The sequence below is a fragment of the Lynx rufus genome, unplaced genomic scaffold, assembly GCF_022079265.1.
Source record: "Lynx rufus isolate CCGP_SWC_20201006 ecotype Redwood Valley unplaced genomic scaffold, mLynRuf1.p SCAF_14, whole genome shotgun sequence".
Taxonomy (NCBI): Eukaryota; Metazoa; Chordata; class Mammalia; order Carnivora; family Felidae; genus Lynx; species Lynx rufus.
The window spans coordinates 42,106,814-42,125,930 of NW_025814828.1; the positions used below are offsets into that span (position 1 = coordinate 42,106,814).

A 19,117-nucleotide genomic window follows, 5' to 3' on the forward strand; every position below is an offset into this window, starting at 1 on the left:
GGCGCCCCTGTAAGTGCTTTTTAAACATGCTCCCAATGGATGCTCTGTTCTAGCCTCCCAGTTCACAGGGAACACTAACTAGTTGCTGGGTTCTCCCTCAAGGCAGATGTGAACCCAGTAGGGAATTAAGCAGGCAAATCAGTTCTCAAAGACAAGCTAAGTGCTGACAAGGAATCCCCAGGGGAAGCACAGGCGCCTAATTCGTGCCCCTAGGTGACACAGTAATTATAAACGCTTCTGGCCCGTCTCTGGGGGTGGGTAGGGTTGAAGATTCCTTTAGTTCCCTCACCGGAGGGGGAAGGAGAGATCTCGATTTATTTTCCCATCTGTGAAATGGGGGGACAAAAGTAGCCGGACTTGCGCTGGTGGGCAGTTTGGCCGGCTCGCGGGAGCAGGCTTTCCTTCTCCCTCCCCCATCTTTCCCATCTCAGCTTCCAAAGGTTAGGAATTTGACGATTTGAAAGTTGGTTCTCGGATCGTCAGAAGACCTCCCGAAGCGAACCTTCAAGGGGCTGCATCAGCACCAAGAGGCCGGAAAGGTGCTGGCGCCAACGTTCCGCGCGCCGACGTCCTCCCGCTCCCGGCTCCTTTCAACCTCCTGCTCCCGGCTCCTCTCAACCTCCCGCTCCTCCTTCCTTCCATCCTCCGGCTCCCCTCCTCCTCCGTCCCCGCCCCTCTCCTGCCCTCTCATTGGCCGAGCTGGCCGGCCAGGCCTCCCCGGGATTTAAAGGGCCCGCTCTCCGCGCCGCCCTGGGAACCGCAGCTGGTCCCGGCCTTGCGGCCTGCGGGGGAGGCTGCCCGGAGGAGGCGGCGACGGTGGCGGCGCCGGTGCGTCCCTGGCCCCCAGGACCGCGGCTTCCTTCCTGCCAGGTAAGTCGCCAGCAGGGCGCGTGCGGCTGCCGGGCTCCCATCCTGAGCCGGCCTCCCCGCGCCGGTCTGCAGCGCACGTCCTGGGGCCCCTCTCCATCACCTTTCCCACTCCTCCAATTGCTACATCCCCTACTACCAACTCCACCTCCCTGCAGTCCCCCGGGCCTGGGCAGAGCTTTGTTGGTGGCTGCAAGAGGCCAGGTGGGGGTGAGATGGGGCACGCGGGGGATACAGGACACCCCCCACATCCGTACAAGAAGAGATGCACACGGCTCCCAAGTGTCACAGGATCTCCCTCTCTGCCCTCCACACAGAATGACTCTACCTTAGAAACCAGGGAGCCCCCTGCCCCCATTTGCTATGTGGGCCTAGAATGTACACCATTTAATTACCATCGGACCTGGACTGTTCACAGCAATGGAGAAACACATTCACCACAGGTCATGGGTTGTGTGTGTACACCCAGGACACACACACACACACATACACACACACACACACACAGTTGGTGGCACAGTCTGATGTACCCGACATTCACACCCTCCCCCAGTCCCCGGGTACCATGTCTCTCCGTGAAGGGCCCCAGACTGAAATCTGAATGTTCAAGTCCATCTTGAACATGATACATCCTGGCTCCTTCTATGTCCCCACTTTGACAGGTCTATCCATCTGTCCATCCATCCGTGGGGGTCAGCAATGGCCACCTTCAGCCGCCAGGAATTTTTCCAGCAGCTGCTGCAGGGCTGTCTCCTGCCCACTGCCCAGCAGGGCCTTGACCAGATCTGGCTGCTCCTTGCCATCTGCCTCGCCTGCCGCCTCCTCTGGAGGCTTGGTAAGTGCTTGCCACACCATGTGCCACCATGCCAGGCCATATCACACATATCCCATTCATCCATACCAAGCCACATCTTACCCTGCTACATCTTTGCCACACCAAGCCATACTCCAACATGTCTAGCCCCTTGCATCCCACCAGCCCAAGTGCCATTCCGCCACACCACGTCCTTAATGCTCAGCCACCCCATGCCACACCATGCCAAGCCACATCCTGCCATGGCAAGCCAGGTTTTTCAGTACGCCTGGGTTCTGGGATTCTGGAAAGCTAAGGTTCTTGAGTCTTGGGATCCTGAAATGTCTACATCCCAAGGTTATTAGATTCTGGAATGCTGATGTCACAGAGTTATTGAGTCCCAAAGTATCATGTTGCAGGGCTTGGGCATTCTGACAAACTGAAATTCTCACATTTCAAGGCATCCAAAATGCTGGCATTCTGGATTTCTAAAATCAGGGCATGATGAGATTTCTGGATTGTAGGATTCTGGAATTGTTTCCACAATGATGGCAAGCCTATATCCAAATGATGAGGTTCCAAGTTCCCAAGGTTCCTCTTGGATGTTGAGAATTTTAGAAATCTGAGATTCAGAGATTCTATAATTTATTTTCTTTATTTTAAGTTTATTTATTTATTTTTTTAGTAATCTCTACACCCAACATAGGGCTCAAACTCATGACCCCGAGATCAAGAGTTGCATGCTTTATTGGCCAAGCCAGCCAGGCACTCCTACTCTGCTTTCTTTCTTGTATTAAAAAAATTTTTTAATGTTTATTTATCTTTGAGAGACAGAGTGCAAGTGGATGAGGGGCAGAGAGAGAGGGAGACACAGAACTTGAAGCAGGCTCCAGGCTCTGAGCCATCAGCACAGAGCCCGATGTGGGCTCAAACTCACAAGCTGTGAGATTGTGACCTGAGCTGAAGCTGGATGCTTAACCGACTGAGCCACCCAGGCACTCCTTCTTTTTTCTTTTATTTTAAATGGATGTTTTGTTTTTTCCCAGGTTCATCATTTTGAAATATTTCAAAGTTACCGAAAAGTTAAGGTGAAAGAATGTCATGGGCAACCATATATGCATTTCCAGATTCTCCAAATGTCAACATCTTGACACATTAGCTCTATCTGCCTATCTATCTATCTACCTATGATCTTCCTGAATCATATGAAGAACGTGCTGACACTACACCCAAATCCTTCAATGTGTGTCCCCCAAGAACATCTTCCCCCAACAACTGCACCCTCACCCATCATCTCTCAAGAAATTTAATCTGGATGCAGTAATAGTATCCGACATAAATTGATATTCAAATTTTTCAGAGTTCCCAAAATGTCCTTTATAGATGTTTCTTTTCTTTAGTTTTTTAAACATTAAAAAAATTAATGTTTATTTTATTTTTGAGAGCAGGGGAGGGGCGGGGGGGGGGGGAGACACAGAATCCTAAACAGGCTCCAGGCTCTGAGCTGTCAGCACAGAGCCTGACACGGGGCTCAAACTCATGAACTGCAAGATCATGACCTGAGCCGAAGTCAGCACTTAACCGACTGAGCCACCCTAAACTTTTTTAACAGAGAGAGAGCATGCGCATGAGCTGGGGAAGGGCAGAGGGAGAGGGAGAGAGAGAATCTTAAGCAGGCTCCACACCTAGTGTGGAGCCTGATGTGGGGCTTTATCTCACGAGTTGCAAGATCATGACCTGAGCTGAAATCAAGAATCAGATGCTTAACCAATTGAGCCACCCAGGCACCCCTGTTTCTTTTCTTTAAACCCAGGCCCTACCACCTATCCAGCTCCCCAACACCCAACATCAGCTCTGGGCCTCCTGCAATCTCACCCCATTCCAACCTCTAGACCTTTGCCCATGCTGTGCCCTCTGCCTGGGTTGCCCTCCCTTCCCTACCAGGCCATTTAACTTCCCTTTTTTTTTTTAACTTTATTTACATATTTTAAGAGAGACAGACAGACAGCGTGAGCAGGGCAGGGGCAGGGGCAGACAGAGAGCGAGAGAGAGAATCCCAAGTCAGCTCTGCACTGTCAGTGCAGAGCCCAATGTGGGGCTCGAACTGATGAAGCGTAAGATCATGACCTGAGCCGAAACCAAGAGTCGGACACTTAACCAACTGAGCCACCCAGGCAGCCCCCAACTTCCCTTTCTTGTTCTCTTTCTCTCTCTCTCACACCTGAAGGGTTGCCATCCTACCTGAAGCATGCAAGCACCGTGGCAGGTGGCTTCTTCAGCCTCTACCACTTCTTCCAGCTGCACATGGTTTGGGTCGTGCTGCTCAGCCTCCTGTGCTACCTCGTGCTGTTCCTCTGCCGACATTCCTCCCATCGTGGCGTCTTCCTCTCCGTCACCATCCTCATCTACCTACTCATGGGGTACGGGTGCGAGTCCTCATCCCCACACCATTGGCAAAAGGGCCAGTGGGGCCCCCCAGGTCACTCCTCGTGAGGTTGATCAGGACGGGGAGGGCATGGGGGTATTCCCGGATGGGGGAGGGGGAATCTGGGAGACGTGTCCTTTCTAAAGGCTGTGCGGGACAGGCTGGGCTTGGGCTCTCCCCACTGGAGGAGGGAGTCCTGGAGAATTATTCCTCCAGGAGATTATGCGGGCTTGGGGAAGATAAAACCCTCTCCTTTGTGGTCTCCAAGACCATGGGAGTCATGGGCCAAGACCACCTTCTTTCTTCAGTGAGATGCACATGGTGGACACCGTGACATGGCACAAGATGCGAGGTAGGCAGCCCTGGCCCTCTCACCTGCCCCAGCCCTCCTGCTCCACTCCACATCTCCTAATTCCCCAACCCTGTCTTTCCTTCCCCACTTTTCTCCCTCATCCGCCCACCCCAGTGGACACTCAGGCCTCTGATGCCCCTCACATCTGTGTCTCTCTCTCTCCACCATGACTTCCCCCTCCCGTCTGTCTGTCCTATCTCATGTCCATGCCTGACACGTGAGGAAGGGTGTCTGCTGGTCCTGGGCCCACCTGCTCACCTGCCTCTTTGACACTGTGCCCACCTGTCCACACTTGTCCTCCTCTTTTCCTACCACCTCTCACCTGGTGCCCCCCGCCCCATCTCCCCACGCGGACCTGCTCTCTGCCTGCCCACTTGACCACGGGCGCCACACATAGGGGCCCAGATGATCGTGGCCATGAAGGCGGTGTCTCTGGGCTTCGACCTGGACCGGGGCGAGGTGGGTGCAGTGCCCTCGCCCGTGGAGTTCATGGGCTACCTCTACTTCGTGGGCACCATCGTCTTTGGGCCCTGGATATCCTTCCACAGCTACCTACAGGCTGTCCAAGGCCGCCCACTGGTGAGGTCCTGGGTAGACAGGTGGGCAGGGACTGTGGGAGCCACCACGGGGCAGTGTTCATGGAGCCTTGATCCCTACAGAGCCGCCGATGGCTGCAGAAGGTGGCCCGGAGCCTGGCGCTGGCCCTGCTGTGCCTTGTGCTGTCCACCTGTGTGGGCCCCTACCTCTTCCCATACTTCATCCCCCTTGATGGTGACCGCCTCCTTCGCAAGTGAGCACAGCCTTTGAGGCCTCTGCCCCACAGTGAGGGGGTTGGGTAGGGGCCTGGGGTCTCCCCAGCTCTGAGCCTGTCTCTTAATGCTTCTATCTGTCTTCTGTTACTACAGCAAGAAACGCAAAGCCAGGTAAATGAGGGCAGGTGCTGAGGGCGAGCGGGGCTGACCGGGGGGTGGGGGCACAGTCTGTGACCACTTTGTTCTTTAATCTGAGGCTATCTAACCATCTATCCCGTGACTAGACATAGACTGAATGCCTGTAGCTCTTGTGTGACCAAGATTGGCTCTGTGACTTTGTATGACTGACATCGTACCACATAACTGGGTCTGGCTATCCATCTGTTCCACTGTTAGGAACAAGTTATGCAACCACAATGGGGAGCGACAAGTATGTGTTGGTGGGTGATGCTGACCTGTCTGTGACTCTAGCTAGGGGCGTATATGGGTTGTTTGCCTATCAGCCGCTCACTCACTGTGTGAGACTGGTGTTCTGGCTGTCTAGCTGTGCCATTGTCAATGATGAGCTGTGTGTCTGTCTTTGGAGAAGATAAAGCTGGGTTGACTGGAACTCTGGCTGGGGATGGGTCTGGCTGTAGCATGCTGTTTGCCTGTCTGTGATGGATTCCACTGGTGAGTCAGCCTTCTCTGGCTGCCTGGTGTCGTCTAGCTGAGGGATTGTGACTGACCGTGCACCTGTGCCTGGCTGCAGGACCATCCATCCACCTGTGGTGTGACTGTAGGATTTAATCCAACTGTTTGATTGTATGACCCTGTCTCCCACTCACTCGCTGCTGATGGTGTCTGATGCTGGATGAGGCTCCCAAAGGTGGAGTGCCTCGCCCAGTGTCACCTAGCTAAGCCGCCAGGCATCATTTGCAGGAATGATTCCAGACCCTACGCTTTTTCCAGGATGCTGTCTGTTTCTCACCGTGTCTGACTGTACAACGGATGGGATGACTGTCTTGAGTGTAGTATCATGTACATGTGCATAGCAGGGTGCTTGGTGGTGTCTGTGCCTAAATAAAGGACTTCGGTGTATCTTATGGTGACTGAGTCAGACTAGGGAGCTATGAGGCTGGGAGTCTGATGGTATTTGTGTCTGGCCACATGGCTGTGTCAGTGTGTAGCGTGGTGAGGTCAAGTCTCCGACAGTGGCTGGGTCTAGATGTCTGGCCTTGTGAGACTGTAGGGCTGTGTCCTATTATAGGGCAGCTCACACATCTGTTTGAGGCACGTGAAACAAACTGACGGTGTGTAGATGCGTGTGACTGTCACAGTGCCCCTCTTCTGCCACCATGTTTCTGTCTTGTCTTGTCTTGTCTGCAAACAACTCAGGCCAGCCTCCAGGGCCTCTCTGACTCTCTTTCCTTTCTTCTCTGCTGCCTTCCTGACCCCTGGGGGCCCTAGGGGCACCATGGTAAGGTGAGTCTACAGAGTGGGGCTGGGGATGCTGACACATGGTGGGGTATCATGCTGGTGCCTAGGAATGATCCCTCTCTCCCCTGCCCCTTTCTCCTCAGGTGGCTGCGAGCCTACGAGAGTGCTGTCTCCTTCCACTTCAGCAACTATTTTGTGGGCTTTCTGTCCGAGGCCACGGCCACGTTGGCAGGGGCTGGCTTCACCGAGGAGAAGGATCACCTGGAATGGTGGGGAGGGCTGGGGGGGCCCCCCTCTCCCACAGGGTGCTGCCTAGAGGAGCCGCAGGGAGGGGGAGGGTGCTCCCAGGGGAGGGAACAGCCAAGACAGAGGTGTGGAGGTCAGCTGGCGTGAGACACCACATGAATTTGCATGTCTCTTTTGCCCACAGGGACCTGACGGTGTCCAAGCCACTGAACGTGGAGCTGCCCCGGTCCATGGTGGAAGTTGTTACAAGCTGGAACTTGCCAATGTCTTATTGGCTAAATAACTGTGAGTCACCAAGTCACCACTCCAAGAGTTGAGAGTCCCCAACCCAGGCCCTTCCCCACATTCATATAACAAACATTTACTGAGAATCTATTGTGTGCTAGGCACTGAAGATACTGCAGGGACCAGGGGGGAGAAAAACCAAAATCTCTGCCCCTGTGGTGGTGGCAGTTTTGTGGGGAGAGCAGACAGCAAGAGAAAAAAATACATATTTCAAGTGGTGACAAGTACTATGGTAAAAAAAAATGAAGCAAGTAAAGATAATCTGGGAATGTTGGCACGAGTGTGTGTGTGTGTGTATGTGTGTGTGTGTGTGTGTTGGAGGGGGTTTTGCAATTTTAAATAAATTAGCCAGAGCAAGCCCCCCTGAGGAGGTGACATTTGAGCAAACACCTGAGCAAGGTGAGAGAACAAGCGATGTAAATGTGTGAGGGAGGAGTGTAACAGATGGAGGGAGGAGTGTAACAGATGGAAAGCGCAGCCAGTGCAAAGGCCCTGAGGTAGGAGCATACTTGGCACTTGGAGGAACAGGGAGGAAACCAGTGCAGCAGGAGCAGAGTGAGTGAGGGAACCAGTGGAAGGAGGTGAGGTTAGAGAGGTGATAGGGGCCTGGTCCCCTAGGGCTTCACTGACCACAGGAAGGATTTTGGCTTTTTCTCTGGGAAGTGGAGCCAAAGCAGGGGTCTGAGCAGAGGATGGCTGAGGGCTGACTTGGGTCATAACAGGACCCTCTGGCTGCTATGAGAGCAGGTGGGAAGGGGGCAAGGGTGGAAGCAGTAAAGAGGCCATGGCAGCAGCACAAGTGAGCAATGGCAGTAGTGGCAGTGGCCATGGAGAGGAGAGGTCAGATTCTGGAAAAATTCTGAGGGTAAGTCTGACAGGATTTGCTGAGAGTTTAGTTGTGGGAATAGGGGGAGAGCAGAGCAAGGGTGATCCTAGGCTTTTACCCTGAGGAACTAAAAGAGTAGAGTTGACATCAGCTGAACTTGGGGATACCGTGGGAGGAGCAGGTTGGGAGGGAAGATCAGGCGCTAAGTTTGAGGCCATTATAAAGATTTTATCCCGGGAGCTCCAGCAGGTCATGGGTTCCTCACCTTGCCCTACGGCCCCCCAGGAAGGGCAGAGGGTATCCCAGGAGCCTCTTGACCCGCATCTCCCCCTTCCAGATGTTTTCAAGAATGCTCTTCGTCTGGGGACCTTTTCTGCCGTGCTGGTCACCTATGCAGCCAGTGCCCTCCTGCACGTGAGCAGGGCAGAGCGGGATGTTGAGTGGGGGGAGCTGGGCAGGGGTGGCAGCACCTCCTCACTCACTTCATCACCCCCGGGGCCCCCTAGGGTTTCAGCTTCCATTTGGCTGCGGTGCTGCTGTCCCTGGCATTTATCACTTACGTGGAACATGGTAAGCACAGAGCCCAGCCCAGCAGATGGGATGGAAGGTGGGACAGGGCTGGACCACTGTCCCCTGGGGCTAACCTGACCCCCTTATCTCCTGACATCCACCCCAGTCCTCCGGAAGCGCCTGGCTCGGATCCTCAGTGCCTGCGTCTTGTCGAAACGGTGTCCACCAAACTGTTCGCACCAGCATCGCTTGGTGAGGGTTCAGCCCAACACTCCCCCTCAAAATCGTTACATCTGTCTCCATCTTCTTTCTGTCTCAGGATGCCCAGCTTCCTCTTCTGGCACCTGAGCTATCCCCAGAACCTTGCTTTTATTCACTAGCATCCATTTCTATAACAAACATTTATCAAGCACCTGCTCTATACACACCTGGCATTTGTCCCCTCACTGAACATTTATTGAGTACCTACTGGTATCAGGCACTGTTCTAGGCACTGGAGACACAATGGTGAACAAAACAGACTGAAGTGCCAGCCCTATGGGACAAATATTTTAACAGATGAGACAGTAAATTTTTTAAAAGTCAGTAGAGAATAATAGTTTCTTAGATTGTGATTCATGCCAAGGAGAAAATACATAAGAGAAATGGGAGGGGAAGTATCGAGGAGCATGAGTGGTTTTAATTTTAGATAGGGAGGTGACTTTCCAGCTCTTTAACTGAAGGAGATGAGGAAGAGAAGCATTCCAGGCAAAGAAAACAACCCGTGTAAAGGTTCTGAGATGGGAGAGAGCCTGGAATATTTGAGGAACAACAAGGAGGCTAGTGTGGCTTGAGCAGAGCGAGTGAGGTGGGGAGAGTGGTGGATCTTGTAGGTCATGGTGAGGATTTGTTTTTGTTTTTCATTTGCTTGCAATGAGAAATATGGACAACCTCAGATTTGTGTCCCACCCAGCAACTGATGTTTATCACCCTAAGCCCCCCAACTCAAGTCTCTCCATTCTTCCTCTTCTTCCTGAATATCTCCCCCTGGATGCCCTTAGGCTAAAGTACCCTCATCCTTGGATGAGCTCCCATGGGAAGATCTGAACCATCTTTTTCCTACCCCAGGGCATGCCCTGTGCACTAGACATCCTCATTCCCGGGACCCACTGTGCCTTGCATCTCCCTGGGTTCCCCTGCCCAGGTGGGGCTGGGAGACAGCGAGTAGATCCAGCTGCCAAACATATCCATCTGTCCCCCACAGGGCCTGGGGGTGCGAGCCTTAAACCTGCTCTTTGGGGCCCTGGCCATCTTCCATCTGGCCTACCTGGGCTCCCTGTTTGATGTCGATGTGGATGACACCACAGAGGAGCAGGTGAGGTGGGGCCCTGGGCTGGAGGTTACTTAGGGTTGTGCTACCTGCTCATGGGAACCACGAGGACAAAGGTGAAGAGGCCGAGGCATGAGGACCTTGTGTCGTGCATCTCTAGCCTGTGAAGCTTGCGCTCCTCAGTCGCTCTTTCCCATTGTCCTTCTGGTTGATTCGTATGGTTGGGGCTCTCATTAGGGCGAAGTGTGCAAACTATTTTACTTATAGAATTGATTTCACAGAGATAGAGTGCAAAATCCAAGTTTAACTTGTCAAAGAATTAATTATTTCATCATATTTTTGTTTAGGTAGAATTCGCATGGTTTCCTTCTTATTTAATTAAAAAAGTATTTTTACTCAGGTTGAGTGTCCAAAGTCTGGATTCTGCTTTAAGAATGTACATTAAAATGTATATACTATTTTTATTCATGTGGAGTATGCACATTCCAGATTTTACTCCTTTTTAAATGAAAAGCAATTTTAAAAAGACTGTTTCTTCCTATGGCTCTTGCAGGATTCAGGTGTTGCTTCTCTTTTAAATTTTTTATTTTTAATTGAAAATAAAACTTTATTTTATACTTTATTTTATTACTTTATTTTATGCTTTCTGTCATTAAAAGCAAATTTTATTTTTTTATTTTTTTAATATTTATTTATTTTGGGGGCGCCTGGGTGGCTCAGTCGGTTGAGCGTCTGACTTCAGCTCAGCTCATGATCTCATGGCTTGTGAGTTCGAGCTCTGCGTCGGGCTCTGTGCTGACAGCTCAGAGCCTGAAGCCTGCTTCTGATTCTGTGTCTCCCTCTCTCTCTCTGCCCCAACCCACTCGCATTCTGCCTCTGTCTCTCTCAAAAATAAGTTTTTTTTTAATGTTTATTTATTTATTTTTGAGAGAGCACAAGCAGGAGAGGCACAGAGAGAGGGGGACAGAGGATCCAAAGTGGGCTCTGCGCTGACAGGCTGACAGGCTGACAGGCTGACAGCAGCAAACCTGATATGGGGCTCAAACTCATGAACCTCAAGATCATGACCTGAGCCGAAGTCAGATGCTCAACCAACTGAGCCACCCAGTCGCCCCTAAAAACAATTTTTAATTTTTATTAACGTTGGGTGCAAAATCTAGGTTTTGTTCTATTTTTATTTTTTCTTGTTTTATTTTTTAAAGTTTTTAAATTATTTAAGTAATCTCTACACCCAATGTGGGCCTCCAACTCCCAACCCCAATATCAAGAATCGCGTGCTCTTCCAACTGGGCCAGCTAGGCGCCCCTCTTGTTTTATTTTTATTAAAACATTTAAAAATAGTTCATACATATATCACAAGGTTCAAAAACCAAACAGTATTCAAGATAGTCAAGGAAAAGTCTTGCTCCTACTGTCTACCCCCTGCCCTCTTACAAGTAACTACTTTTAGTGGTTTTATTAAAATATCCTTCTAAAATGTAAGCACAAATATAAAAATATATTTTAATTCCCTTTCCCACCCCAAGTTTTGCCCTAAAGTAACTCGTGAATGATACCGTTCTGCGTGTTGCTGTTTTCACATAATTCTTGAAAATCTTCCACAAAAGTACATGGAATGTCCTCATTCATTTGTTTTCCACTGTGAGGATAGGACCCAGTGTAATTTGCCCCTTATCAGTGAACACCCAGGTGATTTCCAGCCCTTTTCCTATTGCAAATGGTGCTGCAGTAAGTAATACCCTCATACCCATGTGGATTCACAGGTATAGACAGAACTATAGGATCTAGCCTTCATAGTTACAATGGAGAAGTTACCTTTTTGCCCTCCCACCAGCATTGTGTGACCATATCTGTCGCCCTGCCAACAGGGTGCCTCTCACACTTCCTGGATATGTTTGCCAGTTTAAGAGGAGGAAGATTATGAGTGAAGCGGAGTATCTTTTCATTTGTTTAAGAGCCATTGGTTTTTTTCCTTAGTGAGAATGACATACTCCTTTGCCAGTTTTTTTTTTTCTTTTTGAAAGATTGATTTCTAGGAGCTCCTTGTATATTAAGGAGAGTACAGGTCAGAGAGTGGGACTGCCTTGTCTTGTTCTTAAAATAATTTTTAAAGAAGAAGAAAACATGAAAGAAAAAAAAACCCTCTTTCATATGTACCCAGTCTCTTCTCTGGGGCCTCACCTAGGGTTACCATGGAGTCACAGAAATGTCCTTGAGCAAAGGATGAGTTTTTTGGAGATCTTTTTTATTCTTGCCGAGTGGGATTGTCACCTCTTTCTCTCCCACAGGGCTACGGCATGGCATACACTGTCCACAAGTGGTCAGAGCTCAGCTGGGCCAGTCACTGGGTCACTTTTGGATGTTGGATCTTCTACCGTCTCATAGGCTGAGGCACATCTGTGGATCCTCAAAGCTCCCTCAAGACCCCTCCTCAGGATGGAGGATGAGGGAAGGCCCTATCTCTAATTCTTGATCCCTCTCCATCCTTAACCCCCCCCAACACTCCTACACACACATGCAGACACACACACACACACGCTCATGTGTGCACACACATACACACACACACAATTTCCATGCCTGTCTATCCCCACCCCACCACAAGGCGGGAAGGGGGTGGTCCTTGCTGGGGCCTAGGGGTGGAGGATGCTTGGGGAATCAGAGAGGGGGAGATCCAGGGCCTCCCCGCCTTCCTTCTCCCTTTTTATATACAGTTTGTTATTGTCAAATAAAAGTAGGAAAGATACAAAAGGCTCTTTCTTCACTGACCAGTGGGGAATAGAGGTGAGTGAGGAATGGGCACAGCATGGATAAAGGTTTGGAAGCTGGAAATCATGAAGAGTACATTGTGACTGGTTCGTGGTTAATTTATTATTGTTCACGATTGGATGATGAGCCTGAGGACCGCATAGCTTGATTTGAGTGGGGCCAGGACAGATTGGATAGTTGGATGTGGGCGAGTCCTGATACTTAACTGGCTGGAAAACTGAGGGATCCCTATTCTGATTGGTTGCTCTGACAAGGACAGAGAGGGGGAAAGCAAGACAGATGAAGAGTTCCTGCTTATTGGTCCTTAGGACCGAAGCTTGTGGGTTCCAATTGGAAAGGAAGGTCTGGGTTCTGATTGATTGCGCGGTCTGGGGTGCCTGCTGGCTTAGAGTTAGGAAATTCGGATTGGCTCTTCAGAGTTGGCACAGGGAGATTGAGGGTCTCCATTGCAATTGGTCAGCAAGGCTGAGGAGCTTGGGCTTTCACTGCTTCTTCTGACTTGAAGTCGGGAGAGGTAAGAATGACCGCTGAGGAGTTCTGAGCGCTGAGGTAGAGGGCAGAGGCGCAGTGTACAAATGTGATCTGCCTGTCGTATTAAGCGTCCTTGCCGGTTCGGGCGTGAGGATTGAAGATTGCTCTGGGAACCGGTTGCTCTGCCTAAAAAACGAGGGCAAAGGTAAGAGAACACAAAGCAATGCTGACTCAACAGCAGATGAGGAAGATAAACACCAGGTTTCTGATATGATTGATAATGGGATAGGGAAATCGGAGCCAAGACTCACTGCAGACAGGCTTCAGCCCGAAAACGCCCACCAACCTTGGCGAGTCCCACCTCTTCACCCAACTCCTGACTCGGTCTCAACCAACAGCGAAAATGGCACCACGCATGGGGGCAGGGCCGGCGGCACACAGAGAGCTCCTATTGGTTAGGAGCGGCACTGGTCGCCTTCCCAGCCCCTCCATTGGTTAGCTCCGTAAGGCGAGGACCTGTGAGAGGATGAGTCTGAACCAGGGACTTTACTCCGCCAGCGAGCTAGCCTGGAGCCTGAGGGAGACCGCTGCGACTGCGACCGCGCCGCTGGGTGAGTGTCCTCCCCCCCAGTCGGCCACTCCATCCCCTAGCTCCCAACTGCTAAACCGCTGGCCCTCAGCGCCTGCGAGAGACCCTCCCCTTTACACACACTCCCACCGCCCACCAAACGCGCCTGCGCGCGACCCTCTGCTACAGCGCGGTTGTTGGGACAACAGAAGAACTGCTTTCTCATTGGGCAGCTGGCCTACAGGCTTCAAGTTCTAATTGGTGGTCTCTGTATTTGATCCTTTTTTTGATGTTTAGCACCGCGCCCAAGACCCCCGCCTTCCGCTTTCCTCTTTCTTGCAGGTTGGTACCCTTATGCGCGATTTCAGGAAGAGTCTGCCTTTCCATACACTGAACCTGAGGATTGTAGTGCTGATTAGTTTTCTCTCTTCTGTCCTGCAGTTTCCAGGACTACGGGGAGGGAATAGTTTTCTGTTGAACGATGCTAGACCCTGACCCCTGCAATGGGACTCAACCTGATCGCTGGGTCTCCCCAGCCGACTGTGACTCCTGAGGGCGAGGACCACGCCTGGCCCCTGTATCTCCCTTATCAGAGCAAGACCAATGAGAGCTGGGACCTAATCTGGTTCTTGTGTCTGCCCACCAGGCTGTGACCAATGAGGGCAGGGGCTAGGCCTGGTTTCTATATCTTCTCTAGCTGACTGTGGCCCCCGAGGTCCAGGATCTGACCTGGTTACTGTACCTCCCACATCTTATGGCTCCAGGAGGGCATGTAGATTATTTTTAATCCAGTCTTACAGTATATTAACTGATAATTTTAATCCATTTACATTTCTGGTGATAATAAATATTTGAATTTGATTTTATGGTCTCATGCTGTGCTTTCTATTCAAGTTTTTGTCCTTTTTTCTCCTTTATGCTTACAGACATCAACCTACAAAGACATGACCACCAATGCCAGCCCTTTGCACCCATACTGGCCTCGGCACCTGAGGCTGGACAACTTTGTGCCCAATGACTGCCCCACTTGGCATCTCCTGGCTGGCCTCTTCTCTGTCTCTGGAGTCTTGGTTGTGACCACGTGGCTGTTGTCAGGTCGTGCTGCAGTTGTCCCCCTGGGGACTTGGCGGCGACTGTCCCTGTGCTGGTTTGCAGTCTGTGGGTTCATTCACCTGGTGATTGAGGGCTGGTTCAGCCTCTACCACGAAGATCTTCTTGAAGACCAAGCTTTCTTGTCCCAACTCTGTGAGTCCTGAGTTCTTTGATGTGCTGTGGGAGGGAATTTTCTGGGCAGGGATTGGCTTAGATATTTATCCAACCACCAAGTCTAACATTATTTTAACAATTTGTTTACCTTTTTTGTTGGGGATATACTCATATGGGTCAAAAAAAAAAACATTTAAAGAGGTATGCAATGAAAATCTACCTTCTGTCCACCAAGTGTCCCCAATTATTAACTAATATTTATAATTGAATATGTTTTTTCCAGGGTTTATTTACACAAAAATTACACACATAATTCTCAGTTTACCATTTGCAAAAGAGGGATAACAGTAATATCCAAATATATGTAAGTTGCTTAGAACAGTGTTGGCAGACAGTAGATGCCATAACTATCATCATCATCATCGTTTTTTTCCTTTTGTGTAAACAAATGGTAATATACTATAGACACCTCTGACCTTTGCCTTTTTTAACATTTTTAAAAATATTTATTTTTGAGAGAGAGAGAGAGAGAGAAGGGGGAGGTGCAGAGAGAGAGGGAGACACAGAAACCAAAGCAGGCTCCAGGCTCTGAGCTGTCAGCACAGAGCCCAAAACAGGGCTTGAACTCACAGACCATGAGATCATGACCTGAGCCAAAGTTAGATGCTTACCCGACTGAGCCACTCAGGCGCCCCTGAACTTTGCTTTTTTTTAATGGGGTTACTCCTCATTGGTTCATGAAGAACTTTCAAAGCATAGATGTTACAGAATTATTTGACTTGTCCAAGTCTTTTGCTGTTATAGATAATACTCCTTTTTAGCCTCATGAATAAAACTACTATTCTTCCATAACACTTTGATCTAGCATACACAAGATTGTGTGGAGATCTGTTTTCATTTCTCTTGTAAATACGGCGGAGAAGAATGGTAGATGTGTGTTTAACTTTATGAAAAACTGCCAAACTGTTTTTAAAAATGGCTGCACCATTTTATTTTCCCACCAGCAGTATATGGGAGTTCTAGTTCCTCCACATCCTCACCAACACTTGGTATGGTCAGGCGTTTCTTCAATTTTAGTCCTAGTGGATGCGAGTGGTATCTCATTACTTTTCCTTAATGACTAATGAAAGTTTGGGCACCTTTCATATATTTATTGACCATTTGGGGATCCGCTTTTGTGAAGAAACTATTATTGTCTCTTGCCTATTTTTATACTGGGTGGTCTGTCTTTTTCTTACTAATTCTCCTCCCACTCTTTTATTCACTAATCTGTTCACCTCTATGCTTGCATGCTCGCTTGCTTGTGTGCTCTCTCTCTCTCTCACTCACTCACTCACTCACTCTTACTCACTCATTGGCTACTTTACTCACTCCATCACCTACACTTAACTCCTTTCATTCCACATTTATTGAATACTAGACAATCACAGCATTACTTACTGTTCTATGTCAGGTGTGCATAAATTATCATTATATATATGTTAACTCTAGAATCCAGACAGCTACCCCATTTCACAAATGAGGAAACTGAGGCATAGAGAGGTTATAAAGCCCAGCTTACATGGGCCCTCATCTCTCACAAGTCTGAGTTCCCTTTCTTGCCTTTATTCTTCATGTATGCCTCTTATTTTCTTCAGGGAAAGAGTATGCCAAGGGAGACAGCCGATATATCCTGTAAGTGTTTGCCTCCATCAAGGGAAACCTGCATTGGTTTGGGGTGGTGATGAGTCAAGGAGCACTAATGGGGTGCCCTGTGGGTAGAGCACAGGGATGCCAGCGTTCTCCAATCCTTTCTCCCACAGGAGTGACAACTTCACGATATGCATGGAAACCATCACAGCTTGCCTATGGGGACCACTCAGCCTATGGGTTGTGATCGCCTTTCTCCGCCAGCAGCCCCTCCGCTTTGTCTTACAGCTTGTGGTCTCTGTAGGTGAGGAGAGGGCCCACACTGAGTGCTGGAGGGGTTGATGGGGGATCTCCAGACACAGAGGCATTCCTGCAGAGAGGGTCTCTCAACCGTGCCCATCTAGGGCTGAGTCAGACTGACTGACATATTCCTGAGGTTCTCGAACAGCCATGACGCCCTCAGTCTGTATTCTCAAGTAGGGAGGGTTCATTTCTCCTCCTCCTTCATCAAAAAGTCTCTTGTGAAGGATACATGAGGTGGCCCACCATGGTGGGAAGCCCCTGGATCCTCCAGGATCAGGATTCTGAGCTCCCTTCATCTGACATTCAGTCCTCTTGGGTTCTTACATGGCTAGATTTCTTTAGTTCTGGAATCCTGATCTGTCTTGAATGAAAGCACTTTGAGCTTCCTTAAATTCTGGTGATAATGTACTCTCCTGAGTTCAGAAATGCTCAGCTTCTGATTTCTAGAATTCTCACTTTTGTAATTCCTCAAATTTTTCAGCCATATGATTTCAGAATTCTTAGCTCTCTAGATTTGGGAATCCTGAGCTCTGAGACCTTGAATGATGACTTATAAAATGCCTCAGAATAGCTTTTCCTCTTCACTTTGGTTTCCCTTTCCTCTTCTGCCCCCCACAGGTCAGATCTACGGGGATGTGCTCTATTTCCTGACAGAGCACCGGGACGGATTCCAGCATGGGGAGCTGGGCCATCCACTCTACTTCTGGTTTTACTTTGTCTTCATGAATGCTCTGTGGCTGGTGCTACCTGGAATCCTCGTGCTTGATTCTGTAAAGCAGCTCGCTCATGCCCAGAGCATGCTGGATGCCAAAGCCACAAAAGGCAAGAGCAAGCAGAACTAATATAAGCCAAGCTCAAACACTGGCTGATGAGGAACCCTCCACCAGTCAGAAGAGTCCAGTCCTTACTCCCACAGGTTGGAGGCACAAAATGAATTGATCTGGCAAATGCCTGCTGATGGGTAAGCACCAGAAGGGCCAGAGGCAGAGGCAAGAAAGGAGGTGTGTGGAGCTACTGCCAGGAAGCACTCGGACAAAGGTACAGAGGAACCTAGGCAGTCCATGATGATGGCAGTTTTTAGAATCAGGAAATAAAAGATATGGACCCTAACACTGAGAGATCTTTAATTATTAACCCCAGAGATGCCCTGTGACTGACCCCACAAACCCTTCCATCACTCATTCATTTCACAGATAACCGTTCTCTCAGCCATAGACCCCCATCATCATCACAGAGACCTCTAATTTATAACCTCACAAACCCCCTATCACTGACCCCACAGCATCCCTTGATGGCTAATTAGATCCACGAGACACCCATTATCTCTTTGAAGAAGTAATCGTCCACTCACACCCTTGGTATTCTCTCCAGAACACACTTTCTCATCCTTTGCAATATGGACAGGCTGAGAACTTTCCAAATCTCTAAGTTCTTCAATTTATTCAACCTCTTGTCTCCTGATCAGGTACCCTACAGACACCCCATCAATAACTCCACAGATCTTTCCTCACTCACCTCAAACAATCCCCATTACTCACTCCAAAGACCCCACCATCATTCACCCCACAGACTCACCTATTTCTACCCTAAAGATCTCCATCACTCACCCCAGAGACCCCACAAAACTCACACAAGACCCATCACTCACTTCACATAACTTACCCCAACAGACCTCCAGTCATGTACCCTACAACCCCATGACTGACTCCACAGACCCTCTCACTCTTCCCACAAATTCCCTATCATTTACCCTATAGGGTGTCATTACTTACCCTACAAAGCCCCGTAACTCACCTTGCAGAATTTATCACCTCATACCCCACAGATCCCCAATTACCCCACAGATCTTCCATCACTCACCCCACATCCTGTCATCCTACAAACCACCTATGACGTACCCACAGATACCCCTCTCCCTACAGACCTGCCCCCGTCACTTCTCCCACAATTTCTCTCATTAACCTCATAGACCTTGAGTCATAAAACAAACAGGTACTTGAGGGATTTGGGGGAGATGACAAAGGATGAAAAAACTACAGATATCCGTAGACTGGCTCCTGGTGACCTGTGCAGAGCAGGACTTCAGATCAATTCCTGGTTCTACTCAAGCCTACAGTGTAGCTTTTGACAAATGCCTCAACGCTAAAGCCAGACACAACCCACCTTTTGTCCATTGCACTTACCCTCTGTGCCACTTACTATCCCGTTGACCTTGAGCATGATTCTCCCTGACCTTCAGTGCTCTTCATCTGTAAAATTCTAATAATAGTACCTCCCTAATAAGGTTTTTATGCAGATTAAATCAATTACTACATGTAGACTATCTGGAATACACTTTGTATTTGTTGAATGGAAGGATAAATAAACAGATGAAACAGAAAGTTCTC

General features: G+C 49.4%; 2 protein-coding genes across 3 annotated transcripts; both read left to right on the forward strand.

The window, feature by feature from the left end:
• The first annotated feature begins 793 nt into the window (after nucleotides 1-793).
• On the forward strand, nucleotides 794-12,447 carry PORCN (porcupine O-acyltransferase). Its single transcript, XM_047076406.1, has 15 exons — nucleotides 794-870; nucleotides 1,530-1,702; nucleotides 3,888-4,080; nucleotides 4,394-4,437; nucleotides 4,835-5,016; nucleotides 5,097-5,227; nucleotides 5,343-5,360; nucleotides 6,639-6,653; nucleotides 6,752-6,877; nucleotides 7,039-7,139; nucleotides 8,303-8,379; nucleotides 8,472-8,535; nucleotides 8,642-8,727; nucleotides 9,719-9,829; nucleotides 12,073-12,447. The coding sequence occupies exons 2-15, from the start codon at nucleotides 1,567-1,569 to the stop codon at nucleotides 12,172-12,174; spliced, it is 1,386 nt and encodes a 461-aa protein (XP_046932362.1). The 5' UTR covers nucleotides 794-870; nucleotides 1,530-1,566; the 3' UTR covers nucleotides 12,175-12,447.
• Nucleotides 12,448-13,556: 1,109 nt separating this feature from the next.
• On the forward strand, nucleotides 13,557-17,840 carry EBP (EBP cholestenol delta-isomerase). 2 transcript variants are annotated; one of them, XM_047076179.1, is made up of 5 exons: nucleotides 13,557-13,635; nucleotides 14,519-14,837; nucleotides 16,436-16,472; nucleotides 16,601-16,731; nucleotides 17,349-17,840. In XM_047076179.1, exons 2-5 carry the CDS (start codon nucleotides 14,537-14,539, stop codon nucleotides 17,570-17,572), a joined length of 693 nt encoding a protein of 230 aa, XP_046932135.1. In that variant the 5' UTR covers nucleotides 13,557-13,635; nucleotides 14,519-14,536; the 3' UTR covers nucleotides 17,573-17,840. The 2 variants fall into 2 exon arrangements, with proteins under 2 accessions (XP_046932135.1, XP_046932136.1); XM_047076180.1 differs by lacking the exon at nucleotides 13,557-13,635 and adding an exon at nucleotides 13,877-13,934.
• Nucleotides 17,841-19,117: the final 1,277 nt, after the last annotated feature.